At 48.9% G+C, this 18507-nt stretch overlaps 1 protein-coding gene across 1 annotated transcript in view; it reads left to right on the forward strand.

Moving 5' to 3' along the window:
• Window positions 1–246: 246 nt before the first annotated feature.
• Window positions 247–18507, forward strand: part of JAM3 (junctional adhesion molecule 3) — a 46492-nt gene continuing 28231 nt past the window's right edge. The window contains exon 1 of the mRNA XM_063436039.1: window positions 247–341. Within this exon, the coding sequence (XP_063292109.1) occupies window positions 305–341 (37 nt within the window). The 5' untranslated portion in view covers window positions 247–304. The remainder of the gene's footprint in view (window positions 342–18507) is intronic.

Below are 18507 nucleotides of genomic sequence, written 5' to 3' on the forward strand. Positions count from 1 at the left end.
CTCTCTGGCCCTCCCTGGCCCCCCCGGGCCCCCCATGGAGAGCCCTGGGGCGGTAACCTTTGGGAGAGACAGGCATGCTTCTAGCGGGCTGCTGACGTCACTCGGCTGGGCGGGGTTAACCAGCATCTTTCCCTAAAAAACTTCTCACTGTCCCAGGTGGGCGTGGCATTTCCCAGACTAGGCGGGGCCTTGCCCTGGACCGTTAGATGATGCAGCCAATCAGGAGGTGGGGGGCGTGTCCGTGCTTGTGGCTTGCAGGCGGCCGCTGCCCGGGAGGACCAGTGAGTGCCAGTCTCTCCCCAAGATGGCGGCGCCGGGGGTGTTACTGCTCCTCTTACAGGGTGAGTGCCCGGGAGAGGGGAGACGGCCCGGACCCGGGGGGGAGGGACCGAGACCGAGCGGGGAGACCATACCGTGTGTGACCCGCAGCAACCGGCGGCATGGGGGTCCCTCTAAGGGGGTCCGTTATACTGACTGGGGGGGTCCGTTATACTGACTGACTGGGGGGGGGGGTCCGTTATACTGACTGGGGGGGGGGTCCGTTATACTGACCGGGGGGGGGGTCCGTTCTACTGACCGGGGGGGGGGTCCGTTCTACTGACCGGGGGGGGGGTCCGTTCTACTGACTGGGGGGGGGGGTCCGTTCTACTGACTGTGGGGGGGGGGGTCCGTTCTACTGACTGGGGGGGGGGGTCCGTTCTACTGACTGGGGGGGGGGGTCCGTTCTACTGACTGTGGGGGGGGGGGTCCGTTCTACTGACTGTGGGGGGGGGGTCCGTTCTACTGACTGTGGGGGGGGGGTCCGTTCTACTGACTGGGGGGGGGGGTCCGTTCTACTGACTGGGGGGGGGGGTCCGTTATACTGACTGGGGGGGGGGGGGGTCCGTTATACTGACTGGGGGGGGGGGGGTCCGTTATACTGACTGGGGGGGGGGGGGGCCGTTATACTGACTGGGGGGGGGGGGGGTCCGTTATACTGACTGGGGGGGGGGGGTCCGTTATACTGACTGGGGGGGTCCGTTATACTGACTGGGGGGGGGGGGGGTCCGTTATACTGACTGGGGGCGGGGGTCCGTTATACTGACGGGGGGCGGGGGTCCGTTATACTGACTGGGGGGCGGGGGTCCGTTATACTGACTGGGGGGCGGGGGTCCGTTATACTGACTGGGGGGCGGGGGTCCGTTATACTGACTGGGGGGGGGGGGGTCCGTTATACTGACTGCGGGGGGGTCCGTTATACTGACTGGGGGGGGGTCCGTTATACTGACTGGGGGGGGGGGGGTCCGTTATACTGACTGGGGGGCGGGGGTCCGTTATACTGACTGGGGGGCGGGGGTCCGTTATACTGACTGGGGGGCGGGGGTCCGTTATACTGACTGGGGGGCGGGGGTCCGTTATACTGACTGGGGGGCGGGGGTCCGTTATACTGACTGGGGGGGGGGTCCGTTATACTGACTGTGACTGAGGGGGGGGGGTCCGTTATACTGACTGTGACTGAGGGGGGGGGGTCCGTTATACTGACCTGGGGGGGGGTCCGTTATAATGACTGGGGGGGGGGGTCCCTGTAAGGGGTCCGTTATAATGACTGGGGGGGGGGTGTCCCTGTAAGGGGTCCGTTATAATGACTGGGGGGTCGGGGGTGTCCCTGTAAGGGGTCCGTTATAATGACTGGGGAGTCGGGGGTGTCCCTGTAAGGGGTCCGTTATACCGACTGGGGGGGGGGTCCGTTATACTGACTGGGGGGGGGGTCCGTTATACTGACTGGGGGGGGGGGGGTCCGTTATACTGACTGGGGGGGGGGGTCCGTTATACTGACTGGGGGGGGGGTCCGTTATACTGACTGGGGGGGGGGGTCCGTTATACTGACTGGGGGGGGGGTCCGTTATACTGACTGGGGGGGGGGGGTCCGTTATACTGACTGGGGGGGGGGGGTCCGTTATACTGACTGGGGGGGGGGTCCGTTATACTGACTGGGGGGGGGGGGGTCCGTTATACTGACTGGGGGGGGGGTCCGTTATACTGACTGGGGGGGGGGTCCGTTATACTGACTGGGGGGCGGGGGTCCGTTATACTGACTGGGGGGCGGGGGTCCATTATACTGACTGGGGGGCGGGGGTCCGTTATACTGACTGGGGGGCGGGGGTCCGTTATACTGACTGGGGGGGGGGTCCGTTATACTGACTGGGGGGGGGTCCGTTATACTGACTGTGACTGAGGGGGGGGGGGTCCGTTATACTGACTGTGACTGAGGGGGGGGCGGGTCTGTTATACTGACCTGGGGGGGGGGGTCCCTGTAAGGGGTCCGTTATAATGACTGGGGGGTCGGGGGTGTCCCTGTAAGGGGTCCGTTATAATGACTGGGGGGTCGGGGGTGTCCCTGTAAGGGGTCCGTTATAATGACTGGGGAGTCGGGGGTGTCCCTGTAAGGGGTCCGTTATACTGACTGGGGGGGGGGGGGTCCCTGTAAGGGGTCCGTTATAATGACTGGGGGGTCGGGGGTGTCCCTGTAAGGGGTCCGTTATAATGACTGGGGGGTCGGGGGTGTCCCTGTAAGGGGTCCGTTATAATGACTGGGGAGTCGGGGGTGTCCCTGTAAGGGGTCCGTTATACTGACCTGGGGGGGGGGGGGTCCCTGTAAGGGGTCCGTTATAATGACTGGGGGGTCGGGGGTGTCCCTGTAAGGGGTCCGTTATAATGACTGGGGGGTCGGGGGTGTCCCTGTAAGGGGTCCGTTATAATGACTGGGGAGTCGGGGGTGTCCCTGTAAGGGGTCCGTTATACTGACTGGGGGGGGGTCCGTTATACTGACTGGGGGGGGGGGGTCCGTTATACTGACTGGGGGGGGGGTCCGTTATACTGACTGGGGGGGGGGGGGGTCCGTTATACTGACTGGGGGGGGGTCCGTTATACTGACTGGGGGGGGGGTCCGTTATACTGACTGGGGGGGGGGTCCGTTATACTGACTGGGGGGGGGTCCGTTATACTGACTGGGGGGGGGGGGTCCGTTATACTGACTGGGGGGGGGGGGTCCGTTATACTGACTGGGGGGGGGGGTCCGTTATACTGACTGGGGGGGGGGGGTCCGTTATACTGACTGGGGGGGGGGGGTCCGTTATACTGACTGGGGGGGGGGGTCCGTTATACTGACTGGGGGGCGGGGGTCCGTTATACTGACTGGGGGGGCGGGGGTCCGTTATACTGACTGGGGGGGGGGGTCCGTTATACTGACTGCGGGGGGGTCCGTTATACTGACTGGGGGGGGGTCCGTTATACTGACTGGGGGGGGGGGGTCCGTTATACTGACTGGGGGGCGGGGGTCCGTTATACTGACTGGGGGGGGGTCCGTTATACTGACTGGGGGGGGGGTCCGTTATACTGACTGTGACTGAGGGGGGGGGGGGGTCCGTTATACTGACTGTGACTGAGGGGGGGGGGTCCGTTATACTGACTGTGACTGAGGGGGGGGGGTCCGTTATACTGACTGTGACTGAGGGGGGGGGGGTCCGTTATACTGACTGGGGGGGGGGTCCGTTATACTGACTGGGGGGGGGGGGGTCCGTTATACTGACTGGGGGGGGGGGGGTCCGTTATACTGACTGGGTGGGGGGGTCCGTTATACTGACTGGGGGGCGGGGGTCCGTTATACTGACTGGGGGGCGGGGGTCCGTTATACTGACTGGGGGGCGGGGGTCCGTTATACTGACTGGGGGGGGGTCCGTTATACTGACTGTGACTGAGGGGGGGGGGGGTCCGTTATACTGACTGTGACTGAGGGGGGGGGGTCCGTTATACTGACTGTGACTGAGGGGGGGGGGGGTCCGTTATACTGACCTGGGGGGTCCCTGTAAGGGGTCCGTTATAATGACTGGGGGGGGGGTGTCCCTGTAAGGGGTCCGTTATAATGACTGGGGGGTCGGGGGTGTCCCTGTAAGGGGTCCGTTATAATGACTGGGGAGTCGGGGGTGTCCCTGTAAGGGGTCCGTTATACTGACTGGGGGGGGTCCGTTATACTGACTGGGGGGGGGGGTCCGTTATACTGACTGGGGGGCGGGGGTCCGTTATACTGACTGGGGGGGGGGTCCGTTATACTGACTGGGGGGGGGTCCGTTATACTGACTGTGACTGAGGGGGGGGGGGTCCGTTATACTGACTGTGACTGAGGGGGGGGGGTCCGTTATACTGACTGTGACTGAGGGGGGGGGGGTCCGTTATACTGACCTGGGGGGGGGGGTCTGTTATAATGACTGGGGGGGGGGTCCCTGTAAGGGGTCCGTTATAATGACTGGGGGGGGGTGTCCCTGTAAGGGGTCCGTTATAATGACTGGGGGGGGGGTGTCCCTGTAAGGGGTCCGTTATAATGACTGGGGGGTCGGGGGTGTCCCTGTAAGGGGTCCGTTATAATGACTGGGGAGTCGGGGGTGTCCCTGTAAGGGGTCCGTTATACTGACACGGGGGGGGTCCGTTATACTGACTGGGGGGGGGTCCGTTATACTGACTGGGGGGGGGGGGTCCGTTATACTGACTGGGGGGGGGGGGGTCCGTTATACTGACTGGGGGGGGGTCCGTTATACTGACTGGGGGGCGGGGGTCCGTTATACTGACTGGGGGGCGGGGGTCCGTTATACTGACTGGGGGGCGGGGGTCCGTTATACTGACTGGGGGGCGGGGGTCCGTTATACTGACTGGGGGGCGGGGGTCCGTTATACTGACTGGGGGGCGGGGGTCCGTTATACTGACTGGGGGGCGGGGGTCCGTTATACTGACTGGGGGGCGGGGGTCCGTTATACTGACTGGGGGGCGGGGGTCCGTTATACTGACTGGGGGGCGGGGGTCCGTTATACTGACTGGGGGGGGGGGGTCCGTTATACTGACTGCGGGGGGGTCCGTTATACTGACTGGGGGGGGGGGGTCCGTTATACTGACTGGGTGGGGGGGTCCGTTATACTGACTGGGGGGCGGGGGTCCGTTATACTGACTGGGGGGCGGGGGTCCGTTATACTGACTGGGGGGCGGGGGTCCGTTATACTGACTGGGGGGCGGGGGTCCGTTATACTGACTGGGGGGCGGGGGTCCGTTATACTGACTGGGGGGCGGGGGTCCGTTATACTGACTGGGGGGCGGGGGTCCGTTATACTGACTGGGGGGCGGGGGTCCGTTATACTGACTGGGGGGCGGGGGTCCGTTATACTGACTGGGGGGGGGTCCGTTATACTGACTGGGGGGGGGTCCGTTATACTGACTGGGGGGGGGGTCCGTTATACTGACTGGGGGGGGGTCCGTTATACTGACTGGGGGGGGGGTCCGTTATACTGACTGTGACTGAGGGGGGGGGGGTCCGTTATACTGACCTGGGGGGGGGGGGGTCCGTTATAATGACTGGGGGGGGGTCCCTGTAAGGGGTCCGTTATAATGACTGGGGGGGGGTGTCCCTGTAAGGGGTCCGTTATAATGACTGGGGGGTCGGGGGTGTCCCTGTAAGGGGTCCGTTATAATGACTGGGGGGTCGGGGGTGTCCCTGTAAGGGGTCCGTTATAATGACTGGGGAGTCGGGGGTGTCCCTGTAAGGGGTCCGTTATACTAACTGGGGGGGGGTCCGTTATACTGACTGGGGGGGGGTCCGTTATACTGACTGGGGGGTCGGGGGTGTCCCTGTAAGGGGTCCGTTATAATGACTGGGGGGTCGGGGGTGTCCCTGTAAGGGGTCCGTTATAATGACTGGGGGGTCGGGGGTGTCCCTGTAAGGGGTGTCCCTGTAAGGGGTCCGTTATAATGACTGGGGGGTCGGGGGTGTCCCTGTAAGGGGTCCGTTATAATGACTGGGGGGTCGGGGGTGTCCCTGTAAGGGGTCCGTTATAATGACTGGGGGGTCGGGGGTGTCCCTGTAAGGGGTCCGTTATAATGACTGGGGGGTCGGGGGTGTCCCTGTAAGGGGTCCGTTATAATGACTGGGGGGTCGGGGGTGTCCCTGTAAGGGGTCCGTTATAATGACTGGGGGGGGTGTCGGGGGTGTCCCTGTAAGGGGTCCGTTATAATGACTGGGGGGGGGGTCGGGGGTGTCCCTGTAAGGGGTCCGTTATAATGACTGGGGGGGGGTCGGGGGTGTCCCTGTAAGGGGTCCGTTATAATGACTGGGGGGGGGGTCGGGGGTGTCCCTGTAAGGGGTCCGTTATAATGACTGGGGGGGGGGTCGGGGGTGTCCCTGTAAGGGGTCCGTTATAATGACTGGGGGGGGGGTCGGGGGTGTCCCTGTAAGGGGTCCGTTATAATGACTGGGGGGGGGGGTCGGGGGTGTCCCTGTAAGGGGTCCGTTATAATGACTGGGGGGGGGGTCGGGGGTGTCCCTGTAAGGGGTCCGTTATAATGACTGGGGGGGGGGTCGGGGGTGTCCCTGTAAGGGGTCCGTTATACTGACTGGGGGGTCGGGGGTGTCCCTGTAAGGGGTCCGTTATACTGACTGGGGGGTCGGGGGTGTCCCTGTAAGGGGTCCGTTATACTGACTGGGGGGTCTGGGGTGTCCCTCTAAGGGGGTCGTTATACTGACTGGGGGGGGGGTGTCCCTCTAAGGGGGTCCGTTATACTGACTGGGGGGGGGGTGTCCCTCTAAGGGGGTCCGTTATACTGACTGGGGGGGGGGTGTCCCTGTAAGGGGTCCGTTTATACTGACTGGGGGGGGGGGGGTTGTCCCTCTAAGGGGGTCCGTTTTACTGACTGGGGGGGATGTCCCTCTCTAAGGGGGTCCGTTTTACTGACTGGCACACTTCTAACCTTATAAGTGTTAGAAATTTTGGTATTTATAATTGAAACTCGGACACAGTGTTTATCATCCAGTTTTAGCAAAGTTTAGCAATCGATACTTGGAGATGGGGTGTTGACCATCAGTATTAGTATTGTGGATGTATTTTATCAATTAATAGGAGTGTGCATATTACAATTATTTACAATAAGTTCATCTGCAATACTAGGTGTGTGTTTATCAGTACTAGCTGTGTAAGTATTTAGCATCAGTACTTGGAGAATGAGTGTCCTTACCATGCTCTGTTAAATAGAGCAAGGGTTCTAGAAGTGTGGGTATCTTATGTTGAGGGTTGAGAACGTGTAGTAAACAAGTAGATAAACAATCTTCGAGTTTACCTAGTAACCATGGCTCCAATAATTTCTGTCTTCGTTAGTGGGAGGTTACAATGAGACCGGATGTTTACTTTGCTTTCTTGCAATAATACCCACTTGTTTTAGGATCTTGTTCTTGGCCTCCCCATGTCTTTTTGATGGTTGTGTGTGTTATTCTGGTCTATTTACTGCCTGTATAATGATTTAGGATGTTTTTCTAGAACACCAAACATACTTGATCATGGTTTGGATGTTCTTGTTGCCTTGAAGGTGGCATGGGTCTTGTGGGTTGTTCTCATTGACTTGGAGGTGGTTTGGGTTCTTCTCGTTGACATTGTGTTGACTTGGAGGTGGTGTGGGATGTATAGGACCTCATGTTGACAAATACTCTGCTTGGGCAGTATTGCTCGTCCATATACTTGCATGGCCATGATGGAAGACAGGTGGAGCCAAAAACGAATCATGTAGCTGTTGTTAGACTGTATTTCTCATAAACTATTAAATGCTCAAGTCTCAGCTAGTGGCTGGGAATAAGGTCAAGGAAGCTGGACATCTAGTATGTGATGTTTCGTGGTGTAGGATATTTAGTCACGTTCTGAATTTAAGATGTTCTCTTGGTTTAGGTCTAGAATGTTCTTATGGCCACTCAATATAATGATGTCCTTCTCGACCACATACTGACATGACGACTTTGGTGTTTTCCTAAAACTAATATTGGCACGGTGGTGGTGTAGGATGTTCGGTTAGTTCTTGACATGTTGATTGGTCCTTGTTTAGGATGATCTGATCATCAACAGGCACAAACTCTCTTGTTTAGATATTGGAATCACCATGTATTTAGAATGTTAATTTACTACATACTCATTCTTTTACTGAATAGGGATCCGCTTAATGCTGTTCGAAGTAATGTTAGCTGTTGTTATGCCTGTAATTGCTTAGAAAAAGTGCCAAACAGGCCTTGTTGAACTTACTCTTATAGTTTAACCAGGGCCATAAACTTAAAGAGAATTATGGGAGTTTTTTAGTCTAAATGAATGCCCATGCTTTAGTAGCTGAACGATCACAGCTCCCATCATCTCCAGCCATCCTCTTGAACGTGATTCTGTAAACTGACATCCATCTTTAAAGGAACACTATAGTCACCTAAATTACTTTAGCTAAATAAAGCAGTTTTAGTGTATAGATCATTCCCCTGCAATTTCACTGCTCAATTCACTGTCATTTAGGAGTTAAATCACTTTGTTTCTGTTTATGCAGCCCTAGCCACACCTCCCCTGGCTATGATTGACAGAGCCTGCATGGGGAAAAAAAAACTGGTTTCACTTTCAAACAGATGTAATTTACCTTAAATAATTGTATCTCTTGCTCTCTAAATTGAATTTTTATTCTCATAGAGGAGGCTCTTGCAGCGTCTAGCAATCTATTGACATAGCAGGGGATAAGACAATCTTAATTAAACAGAACTTGCAATAAAGAAAGCCCAAATAGGGCTCTCTTTACAGGAAGTGTTTATGGAAGGCTGTGCAAGTCACATGCAGGGAGGTGTGACTAGGGTTCATAAACAAAGGGATTTAACTCCTAAATGGCAGAGGATTGAGCAGTGAGGCTGCAGGGGCATGTTCTATACACCAAAACTGCTTCATTAAGCTAAAGTTGTTCAGGTGACTATAGTGTCCCTTTAACTAGGAATCATTGCTCTATTTCACACACAAAGGTGTTTTATCGAGTTCTCCTCTTCTGTACCATAAAGAACAGGCTGGAAATGATCCTTCCTACTGACACAATGAGTAGTGGGTGAGGAAGCCTTTTCTTTCCCTTCTCGTAGTTTGATATCCTGCTATGGAAGGACATTTCCGCTGTCCATGCAGCAGGGGAACTTTATAGATCCTGAAAGATGTGTCCTAACCGGGTGTCGAGGCTTGGAGATCTTATTACTTACTGGGTATCATTTCTTTACCATTTGTGATTCATAGTCTCTCTGTACATGATGCAGCTTATGATAAGGTTTCTTGCTGACTTTGCTATAGAAAGGTTACACAATGTGCAATGTTTGATGATTCACCGTCATGCAATACAGTTGACTCAGATTTTATGAAATAAAGTGTGGTGATAATCTGATATTATTTTATATAGTGCCAGCGAATTCCGTAGCGCTGTATATGACCAGCTTGCAATAAAGTAATGACCACAAACTATTTTATTCATTTATTTTCTTTGCACGGAAGCATTAAAAGTTTGTTGTAGTTTTATTTTTTTTTATTGTACAATTTTTAAATTACCCATGCTGGTACTAGAGGGTTTTGTACTGTATTATTAAACCATAAGCGCTTCCATTCCTATATTCTCCGTTGATTGCAAGCCTTTGTGGCTACATGTTCAGACACATCGCATTGTTTGTGCTTTCGGTCTTCCTGTATAGCTCTGCAGAATGTTTGACACTTTTCTGGATAATGAGGACGACGATGCATCTAACCTTTCTGGCACTGACTGTCAAATAATATTTTCTGTTCTCTGGAAAATAAAATTTGATCACCACTGATAGGACCGATTGGACCTGTTACAACCATAACAGTATTTATTGTGTGCTTTGAGTGGACACTTTGTCTGCCTTAGTCAATATTTTACAAGTCAGTACGTTCATCTCAACCTCTAGCAAATAAACCCCCAAAACAAATTGTACCGCTGATGGGTGCAGAAACCTTTTTTATTTAAATTTTTTAAATTTTAATTATTTTTAGGTGTCTGAAACCTTAATTGTCTTAATTGAGTAAGTACATTGTCCAAGGGGAATGCATGCTTGGGGAAACTATAAATTACTTCAAATATATGGCGTCCTGAAATCGTACAGCTTTTGTCGAATTCCAGCTCCCATTGCACTGGCTGAGTGTGACGGGAGTCATAATCTTTAAAGGACATTTTGAAATATGATGTACATATTGATTTGTGATGCAACCTGACGGTTAAACCAGGGGTTGAAGAAAAGGGATTCACTTGGCTGGCTGAGGATAGTGATTTACAGTCATTCTTATTTTTTATTTTATTTTTAAATGCTGGAGGGGGGATTTGGTTGTGTGAGGCGATCTTTTCCTCCAGCTCTATAAGTGGTTAAACCATTTTGTAATGTTTCCTTATCCATCTGGCTAGAGACAGCTGTCGGTTTCCTCTGTGTTTTTTTTTTTTTGGATATGTCTGTTAAGTACGGGAGGGGGTTGCTACCCCTCCTGCCTATCTATCCGATTTGTAGGACATTGTCCTCGAGGTCCAGGCGTCTGCAGCCTAGACAATCCTTAAACGTTTGAAATGGAGAGCCATGTGTTTTCATATTGAGATTACTCATTCTCCTGTCTGGTTTCATTATTTAAACCGGATTATAAACCTACAGGTTGTAAAAGTGGAATATTCAGCAGGGATAGTCATGGTTTCCACAGTGACTGCGCCCTTTCGAGAACATTTAAATTTACAGCGGTTTATGAATAATGACCAGGAGATGTGAATATTGTATTCTGTACAACCGTGAAACGTCCGTGGGGTGGAAAGCAAATTAAAAAGGAGCCAATACGCTGAAATAAATTATACTGCCTCTCTTTTTTCCATTAATAAACCTAAAAAAAAAAAAAAATAATCGTGTGTGTGTGTGTGTGTGTGTGTGTGTGTGTGTGTGTGTGTGTGTGTGTGCTTTCAGCCTATTATTAGATATTGTATTCGGTGCTGCAGAGCCATGAAGTTTGCTTTGGACATTGCAGGTTGATGACGAGGTCACACAAACCACTTAGTGTAACTCCTTCATGAACTTGTAAACAAAGTAATAATTGGAATGGATTTAGTAATTAAGGCAAATCGGCTCCTAGAAGACAATCTATTCTCACAGTAATGGTTTTAAAATGTGAAACTTTATCTAACTCTTTGAATTACAAAGTAATTTTATTTGTGGCTGAGGATATGAGGCCAAAGAGGTGGCCACCTATCCATGGTGTGAAAGTTAGTTTGTGTGCCGAAAATGGTGTGTGGGATGACCCTGTAAAAGATCTCGCCCAATGGAAATATTTTAGTATGAAGAGGGATTATTAATTTAACCTCCCTGGCGGTCTGATTATGTCAGTATTTTTGAATGTTAAAACGGTCCTTTTTTTTTTTTTTTTGTATATAAATTTTTCATATTGTAGGCTTGTAATTCTTAGGAATAACTCCTTTAAATCTGTCCAAACAAGAGTATAGTAGACATCCCAGGTATAATTAAGTTTGAAACACGAAATCATAAATTTATAATTTAATAAATAATTATAAAAAATAATGTAATCAAACCAAAAACACAGAAATTTGTCCAAACAAGGGTGCAATATTACTAATCACTGTAATACTAGACACTGCATATTGGTTTAGTAAGCATCCCGGGTATGAAAAATTTTGAAACCTGGGACTGCACAAAGTCCGACATCACAATCCGGACAATGGAACCTGCTTTCCTTTCTGATTTTTCTTTCCACTGTCCTCTCGCACTTATTAGGCACACATCTTTCTTGTCACGCCATCGCAGTGCCATCAGTTTGCCTTTTTGTCAGGCAATCATTTCTCCATTCTTCTTATTGCCAATCATTGGCAGCATGTCGCACTGGTTAGCCCTAACTGTTCCATAGGCATCTGTTTTTGTTTTTCAGAATAAACTCATAAAGTTCAGGAGACTTATAAAAGTTGTCAGTTGTTACGCAATAGCCCTGATTTATCAGTGGCTCAATGAGTGAAAGAACGGAAGATGTTGCCATTCCATATTTGCTGTATTTTTGATTGAATTGTGTTCCTTTTCCAGTGTAAATGGCTGAATCCCAAATGTAGCCAGTTGACTATATGCATAGCGCGTAGCATTTTACGCCAAATCTTGCTCTCTTTGATGCAATGTATTGTACCCAGCTGAGCCTTCCCTTGTAGGATATTAGACTTTCATTCATGCTGATATATCTTTCTGGCACATAGCTCCGTTGGAAATTCTTTAGCATCATTTGAGATACTTACCAAATTTTCTTTAGTTTTGGTGCAGGATAAGTAGTTTCTTTAAATTCTTGGTTGTTTTCGAAGTGTAAAAATTTCATGATCAGAGAAGATCTGTACCCTGACATGACCGTACCAAAGAATGGAGCGACAAGTAATTTATTCGTTTCCAATACCACTTCTGTAGGGGTTTCCCCACCACTCCCTGAAGTATTGTCAGTCCCGTAAATTTCCAAATGTCATCTTTGGTCGCTGGTTCCACTTTCTGCTTCTTGAAAACTCCCGATGCAGAACAACTAATTGTTGCTCTTTGTACCGGTTTGTCTCAGTAATTATTTTTTTCAATAACCTCATCGGACAGAAATAATTGTAAGTATGCCAGGGGGTTGTTGTGTTCAATGTCTACTTTCATACTAGATGCTCTAGCAAATGGGAATCTTAGGGGCTCTGCCTGATCCGTACCACAGTCAATAGAACACCAAGTTCGCACATCACTGAGCTCAGTCGCAGAATTGTTGCTGTCGTCACTTTCAGTGTTTTTATGACGAATTTTCCCATGAATCACTATCGCTCAATTCTACAAGTGATTCTAATTCACTATCGCTGTTTTGTAACTGGTCTATGTAACGGATCACCTGGCACCCCGACTTGGTACCTCCGTTAATGGATGCTCCTAGTGCTTCCTGAGGACTCCAAGCACTCTGGCAGACACCACAATCACCGAATCCGAGAAACCTTTTAAATTCTCCCAAGCATATGAATGCTGTAGACCATTGAATAGGAACCATACGAATAGGCTTGTACTCCTAGCAGTCAACTGGAACAGCATGCAATAAATCCTTCCCCCCCAATAATGAGACGACACATCACTTTGAGGGTAAAACAGGAACTCTGGACTGGCTCATCCAGCCTGGCTTTTATTTCCAACTCACACATACAGGCCACACCCAGGGGGAGGCATAAAAGAACCAATGACATAGATGTTACCTCCCACACATCCCCTCCCCTTAGTGTGACACATAATCCCATTATGCATACAGAGTAAAATATACTTTTACACAACTTTCATAACTTTAAAACCATACATCACATTCACATAAAAAATACATATCCACAATCAATCCATTCAGGGGAACAACATATTAAAAAATGGCATGAATCCGACCAGGGGTTCAAAAGTTACTAAAAGTATCTTTTTGTTCCTTTCTGGCTGGCAGAAAAACATCCCCACAATGCACCCTGGTTTCCTCCCTTCTGCCCTGGAGTTAATTGGAGAAGTAATACAATTACCCAGGACTAAAGGCAGACTCCATTAACCACATGGTTGCAAAACAACACAAAACACTTTAAAATACATAAAGTCACATTTACACATAACACACAGACATTTCACCTATCCCCAGATAGCTGGGATCTGCACGCACAAAACTACCGAATAGCGCGCAGATCCTACTCACACAGTACAATTGCCATGGAGCTAAAGTCTTTCCCATAGTCTTTCATTATATGAATAGGCTCCATGGTATGGCTATCTGGGGTATCACATTCCCATAAAGTCTGGTCCATAGTCCAAAGGCAAGAGGCGGGCAATCAGCCCCCTCCAAGGACACGTGGCGAGGTCGGTTTCGCCACAGTCTAAAACCACTTTTGACCTGAAGGGACGCTTTTTGGATGCCATGGACAAGTTTCCAGGCAGAAAGAACGGTAAAAGCGCAGGCAGGACACTGGACAAAGCACTGGGACAAAACTGAGGTGAAAAGGTTGGATACAGTAATGTAATCCTAACAGATTACATTGTATCACTGTGTATTTGTTTTTTGTTTTTTTCCGTCTGGTTCTGCCAGGCAGCACTCGCAGGGAAAGGGAACCTGAAAGACTGATGCCGGCATTAGACGGCGGACACCAAGGCGCTCGTAGGGACAAGGTAAGTGATACTACAGTGAAATCCCGAGCATGTCTCAGGGTTATCGCTTTTGGTAATGAAAATTAACCCAAAACCACGCTCGGATTAACCGCCGGAGAGGTTAAAGGAGAGATCTGTGTCCATATAAAACATTGCCCAGGCTTTAGCTGTTTGACTCTAGCTAAAGTGATGTCTGCCCGTGTCTAGATACTGACTCTCAAACGCCTAGTGTCCGCCAATGATCTTAAAGGAAACTGCAACTGTCAAGTATACCTTTTAAATGTATTCATATTGGCTGGGCAATGTATAGAATAAACCGGAGTGTGACCTTGTCATCCGTACGTTTTGTAGGTGACAGATCCACTTTAAAATCAGCCAACCGCGTTATTTTGCCAAATGAAAGCCTAGTTATAATGGTGTTTCATAGCAGTAAATCCTGTCACAAATGACACTTCTTGATGAATAAATAGGCAGTAAAGCTGTTATTGACCGTCTGCGTTCTGACGCTGTAATTGCCTGTGAATTCTGTGAGTGGATTCTTTCTGTAAGGGACCACGTCTCTCTGCTCTGCGTGTCTCTCCTTATCGCTGTGTGTGCATAAAGCAATGTGACGAGCTGAGGAAATTTATTAAAGAGGTGTCTATGGTCCTTTCTGATGAGACGGTAGATAAAACCAGGAGTAAAGCTCTTCCAATCCAACAAAATATGCTGGATTTAATTTCCAGGGAATGGAAGAACCCAGAAAAAAGGGCCTTTATCTCCAGTCATTTTAAAGGTATTGTTAAAATACAGGAGGAAGATAAATTGGAAGATTTACCGGTAGTTGATGTACAAGTTGCTCAATTGTCTAAAAAAACTACCTTGCCTATTGGGGAAATTTCGGGTCTGAAAGACCCTATGGATAAGAGAGCTGAAACTTCCAGCAGAAGGGCCTATCGGGCAGCAGGTTTTCAGGCTAAAGCTGCATTAGCCGGGGCTTCAGTGGCGAGAGCTCAGAATCTTTGGTTGAATACCTTGGAAGGAATGTCTGGGTGATACCCAGGACAAAGGCCTGTCCCTCCTATTCCAAAATTTGAGGTTGTCCAATGAGTACCTTATGGATATTGTTACGGAGGTGATTAACCCCTTAAGGACACATGACATGTGTGACATGTCATGATTCCCTTTTATTCCAGAAGTTTGGTCCTTAAGGGGTTAAACTATCAGCTCGTGTCATGGGTTTGTCGTCACTAACCCGAAGGGCACTGTGGCTTAAGGCCTGGGCAGCAGACACTGCTTCAAAATCTGCATTATGTGAACTTCCCTTGGAGAAGAAAAAGTGGTTTGGTTCTCCCCTAGAAGAGTTAGTCCGACAGATGTCGGACACTAAAAAGGCCTTGCCTCAAGACCGAAAGTATTCCTGGAAGCCCAGGTACAGAAATTTCCAATTTAGGCATCGGAGGGGTTTTCAAGACAAACCCAGGGGTTTTCGTCAACAAAGGAAAAATCCGAAGTTTGACACACACAAAAAGATAAAACTGACAGAAACAAACGTTTCTGACACCATCAGAGTGGGCAGAAGGATGCAGAATTTTGTTCACAAATGGAGAGAGACTACAAATCCATGGGTTTTGAATCTAGTCCAAAAAGGTTACCGAATAGATTTCTTGGATGCTCCAAGGTCAACTTTCCTTGTCTCCTCCTACCGGTCAAAATTAAAAAACCAAGCCCTTTTTTCCGCCACTGTTTCCCTTTTAAGAAAGGGTGTTATAGAAAAGGTTCCAAATTCCCAAGTTTATCAAGGGGTATACTTCCTTGTTCCAAAACCAGACTTGTCTTTTTGCCCAATCTTAGATTTAAAATCCCTAAACAAACTCGTTCCTTATCAACATTTCAGAATGGAGACAATAGAGTCTGTCACACATCCTTCAAAAAGGAGATTTTATGGCCACCTTGGATCTGAAGGATGCCTATCTGCATGTTCTTATGGATGTGAACTCAAGAATATACCTCAGGTTTGCTATAAAGAAAGGGAAAAGCATCCATCATTTCCAGTTCAAAGCTCTCCCGTTCGGGCTAGCCTCGGCACCCAGGATTTTTACAAAGATCCTCACGCCTATCACAGCACTCTTAAGGCTACAAGGTATCACAATCGTGCCCTATTTGGACGACTGGCGGATAAAAGCTGATTTAAGAACCACGCTGAACTCAGATGTGACCTACACTCTAAAAGTCCTGGAAGAACATGGTTGGATTATAAATCTAGAAAAGTCACACCTTACCCCTTCAAAGTCCACCCTGTTTTTAGGGGTTTTGATCAAGTCAGACACTCCGTCAATTCATCTTTCAAGCAAGAAGAAGAAAAAGATGAAAAAATTTGATAACGAAACTACTTCAAGTATCGGAATGTTCCGTAAGAAAAGCCATGCAGGTTTTGGGTCATCTGACCTCTACGATTCCAGCAGTAAAATGGGCCAGAGCGGAATCAAGGCCCTTACAACGGGAAATCCTTGCGCAGTGGTCAAAAAAGGAAGAAGACTTAGATGCAATCATGTGTATATCAGATCATACAAAAGAGAGAATCTCTTGGTGGCTGGAGGAAAAATTCCTTACAAATGGCCGGTCCTTTCGTCAAAAATCTTGGGTAGTAATTTTTTGGGGAGCTCACCTAAGATATCACTTAAGACAGGGTGTTTGGTCAAAAGACGAAACAAAGGAATCTTCTTCAAATTTCAGAGAAATGTTAGCAGTCTTCTACGCCCTTCAACAGTTCAAAGTTTTTATTTTGGGGAAAGGTGTAAAGATCCAGTCAGACAATCAGACTACTGTGTCCTACCTGAACAAACAAGGCGGTACAAAAGTAAAAAAAATTGTATCTCCTTTGCTCACGGATCATGTCTTGGGCTCAGTACCATCTGGACGACATTTCAGCAGTTCACATTCGTGGTGTAGACAACGTGGTTGCAGACGATTTGAGCAGATCAAAATGGTCCCAGAACGAGTGGTCTCTCAATCAAGTAGTTTTTGCTCAGCTGGTGGAGAGATTCGGTCTTCCAGTTACAGACCTTATGGCAAGAAGATCCAATGCAAAAGTGAGTTTGTTTGCCTCCCTCTTCAAGGTGGACAGGCCTCTGGTAATAGATGGTCTTTCAATCTGTTTGGAATTTCCCCATGCGTACATCTTTCCCCCGGTAAGCTTAATCCCGAGAATTATGCAAAAAGTGGCATCAGATCAGACACGTCTCCTGGCCATACTGCCGTGCTGGCCAAATCGCAGCTGGTTCTCGGTTTTGAAGAATATGACTTTAGAGTACTGGACTCTTACGGTTACGCCGGATCTCCTGGAAAACGCGGAGGTCCCAGTGGGAGTGTTGAAGATGTTCAAATTGACAGCTTGGCTGCTGCAAGGCTGATTCTGCATCATAAGGGTATTAAGAAAGAGTTTTCAATTGCTTTTAAATTCCACCAGGAGCTCTACCTCTTCTATATACTTGAAGATTTGGACAAGATTTCTTCACTGGTGCATTGCTAAAGATTACATTAGATCCCATCCGTCTGCTGACACAATCCTTCATTTTTTGCAAGATGGTCTTGAACAGGGTTTTAGTCTTTCTACCCTCAAGGTCCAAGTTTCTGCTTTAAGTCATTTTTTTTTTTTTAAAAATTGGGCTTCTAATCCTCTCATTAGGAGGTTTTTTTTAAAGCAGTTAGGCTTTTAAAGCCTCCTATTAAAATCTGGTTTCCCTCTTGGGATTTGTCCTTAGTTTTAAAATGTCTGTGTTCTCAGCCATTTGAGCCTTTAGAAAAGGCCTCTTTGAAGAATGTGTCCCTAAAATCCGTGTTTTTGGTAGCAATTACGTCAGCAAAGAGAGTTGGGGAACTACAGGCACTGTCCTCCTCTCCTGACTTTACTAAGTTTTATCCGGATAAAGTGGTTATGTTCCCTAAACCTTCCTTTCTTCCTAAAGTAATCTCCTCCAAAGTTATCAACCAACCTATTTGTCTACCTTCCTTCATTGGTCCGGCTAAGCCTGATTGGGAGTTTGATTGGAACCTACTGGATGTAGGGAGGTCGCTTAAAATCTACTTAGAACGCTCCTCTGCATATAGGAAGACGGATCATCTTTTCGTAAAATTTTTTTGGGAAAATTCAAAGGTCAAGTGGCATCCAAAGCCACTTTGGCAAGATGGCTGGTAGAGGTTATAAAGTTGGCTTATTCTTCATCGATAATAAAACACACAGTATAGAGAGCGCAAGATAAAGATAATGTAGTGAACTTTCTAGGACAATGCCCCAAACTCAATTGTCCACAAGAATAAATGGTTCATACAAATACTGTATATACTCGAGTATAAGCCGACCCGAATATAAGCCGAGGCCCCTAATTTTACCCCAAAAAACTGGGAAAACTTATTGACTCGAGTATAAGACTAGGGTGGGAAATGCAGCAGCTACTGGTAAATTTCTAAATAAAATTAGATCCTAAAAAAAATATATTAATTGAATATTTATTTACAGTGTGTGTATAATGAAT

Source organism: Pelobates fuscus, chromosome 11, assembly GCF_036172605.1.
Source record: "Pelobates fuscus isolate aPelFus1 chromosome 11, aPelFus1.pri, whole genome shotgun sequence".
Classification (NCBI taxonomy): Eukaryota; Metazoa; Chordata; class Amphibia; order Anura; family Pelobatidae; genus Pelobates; species Pelobates fuscus.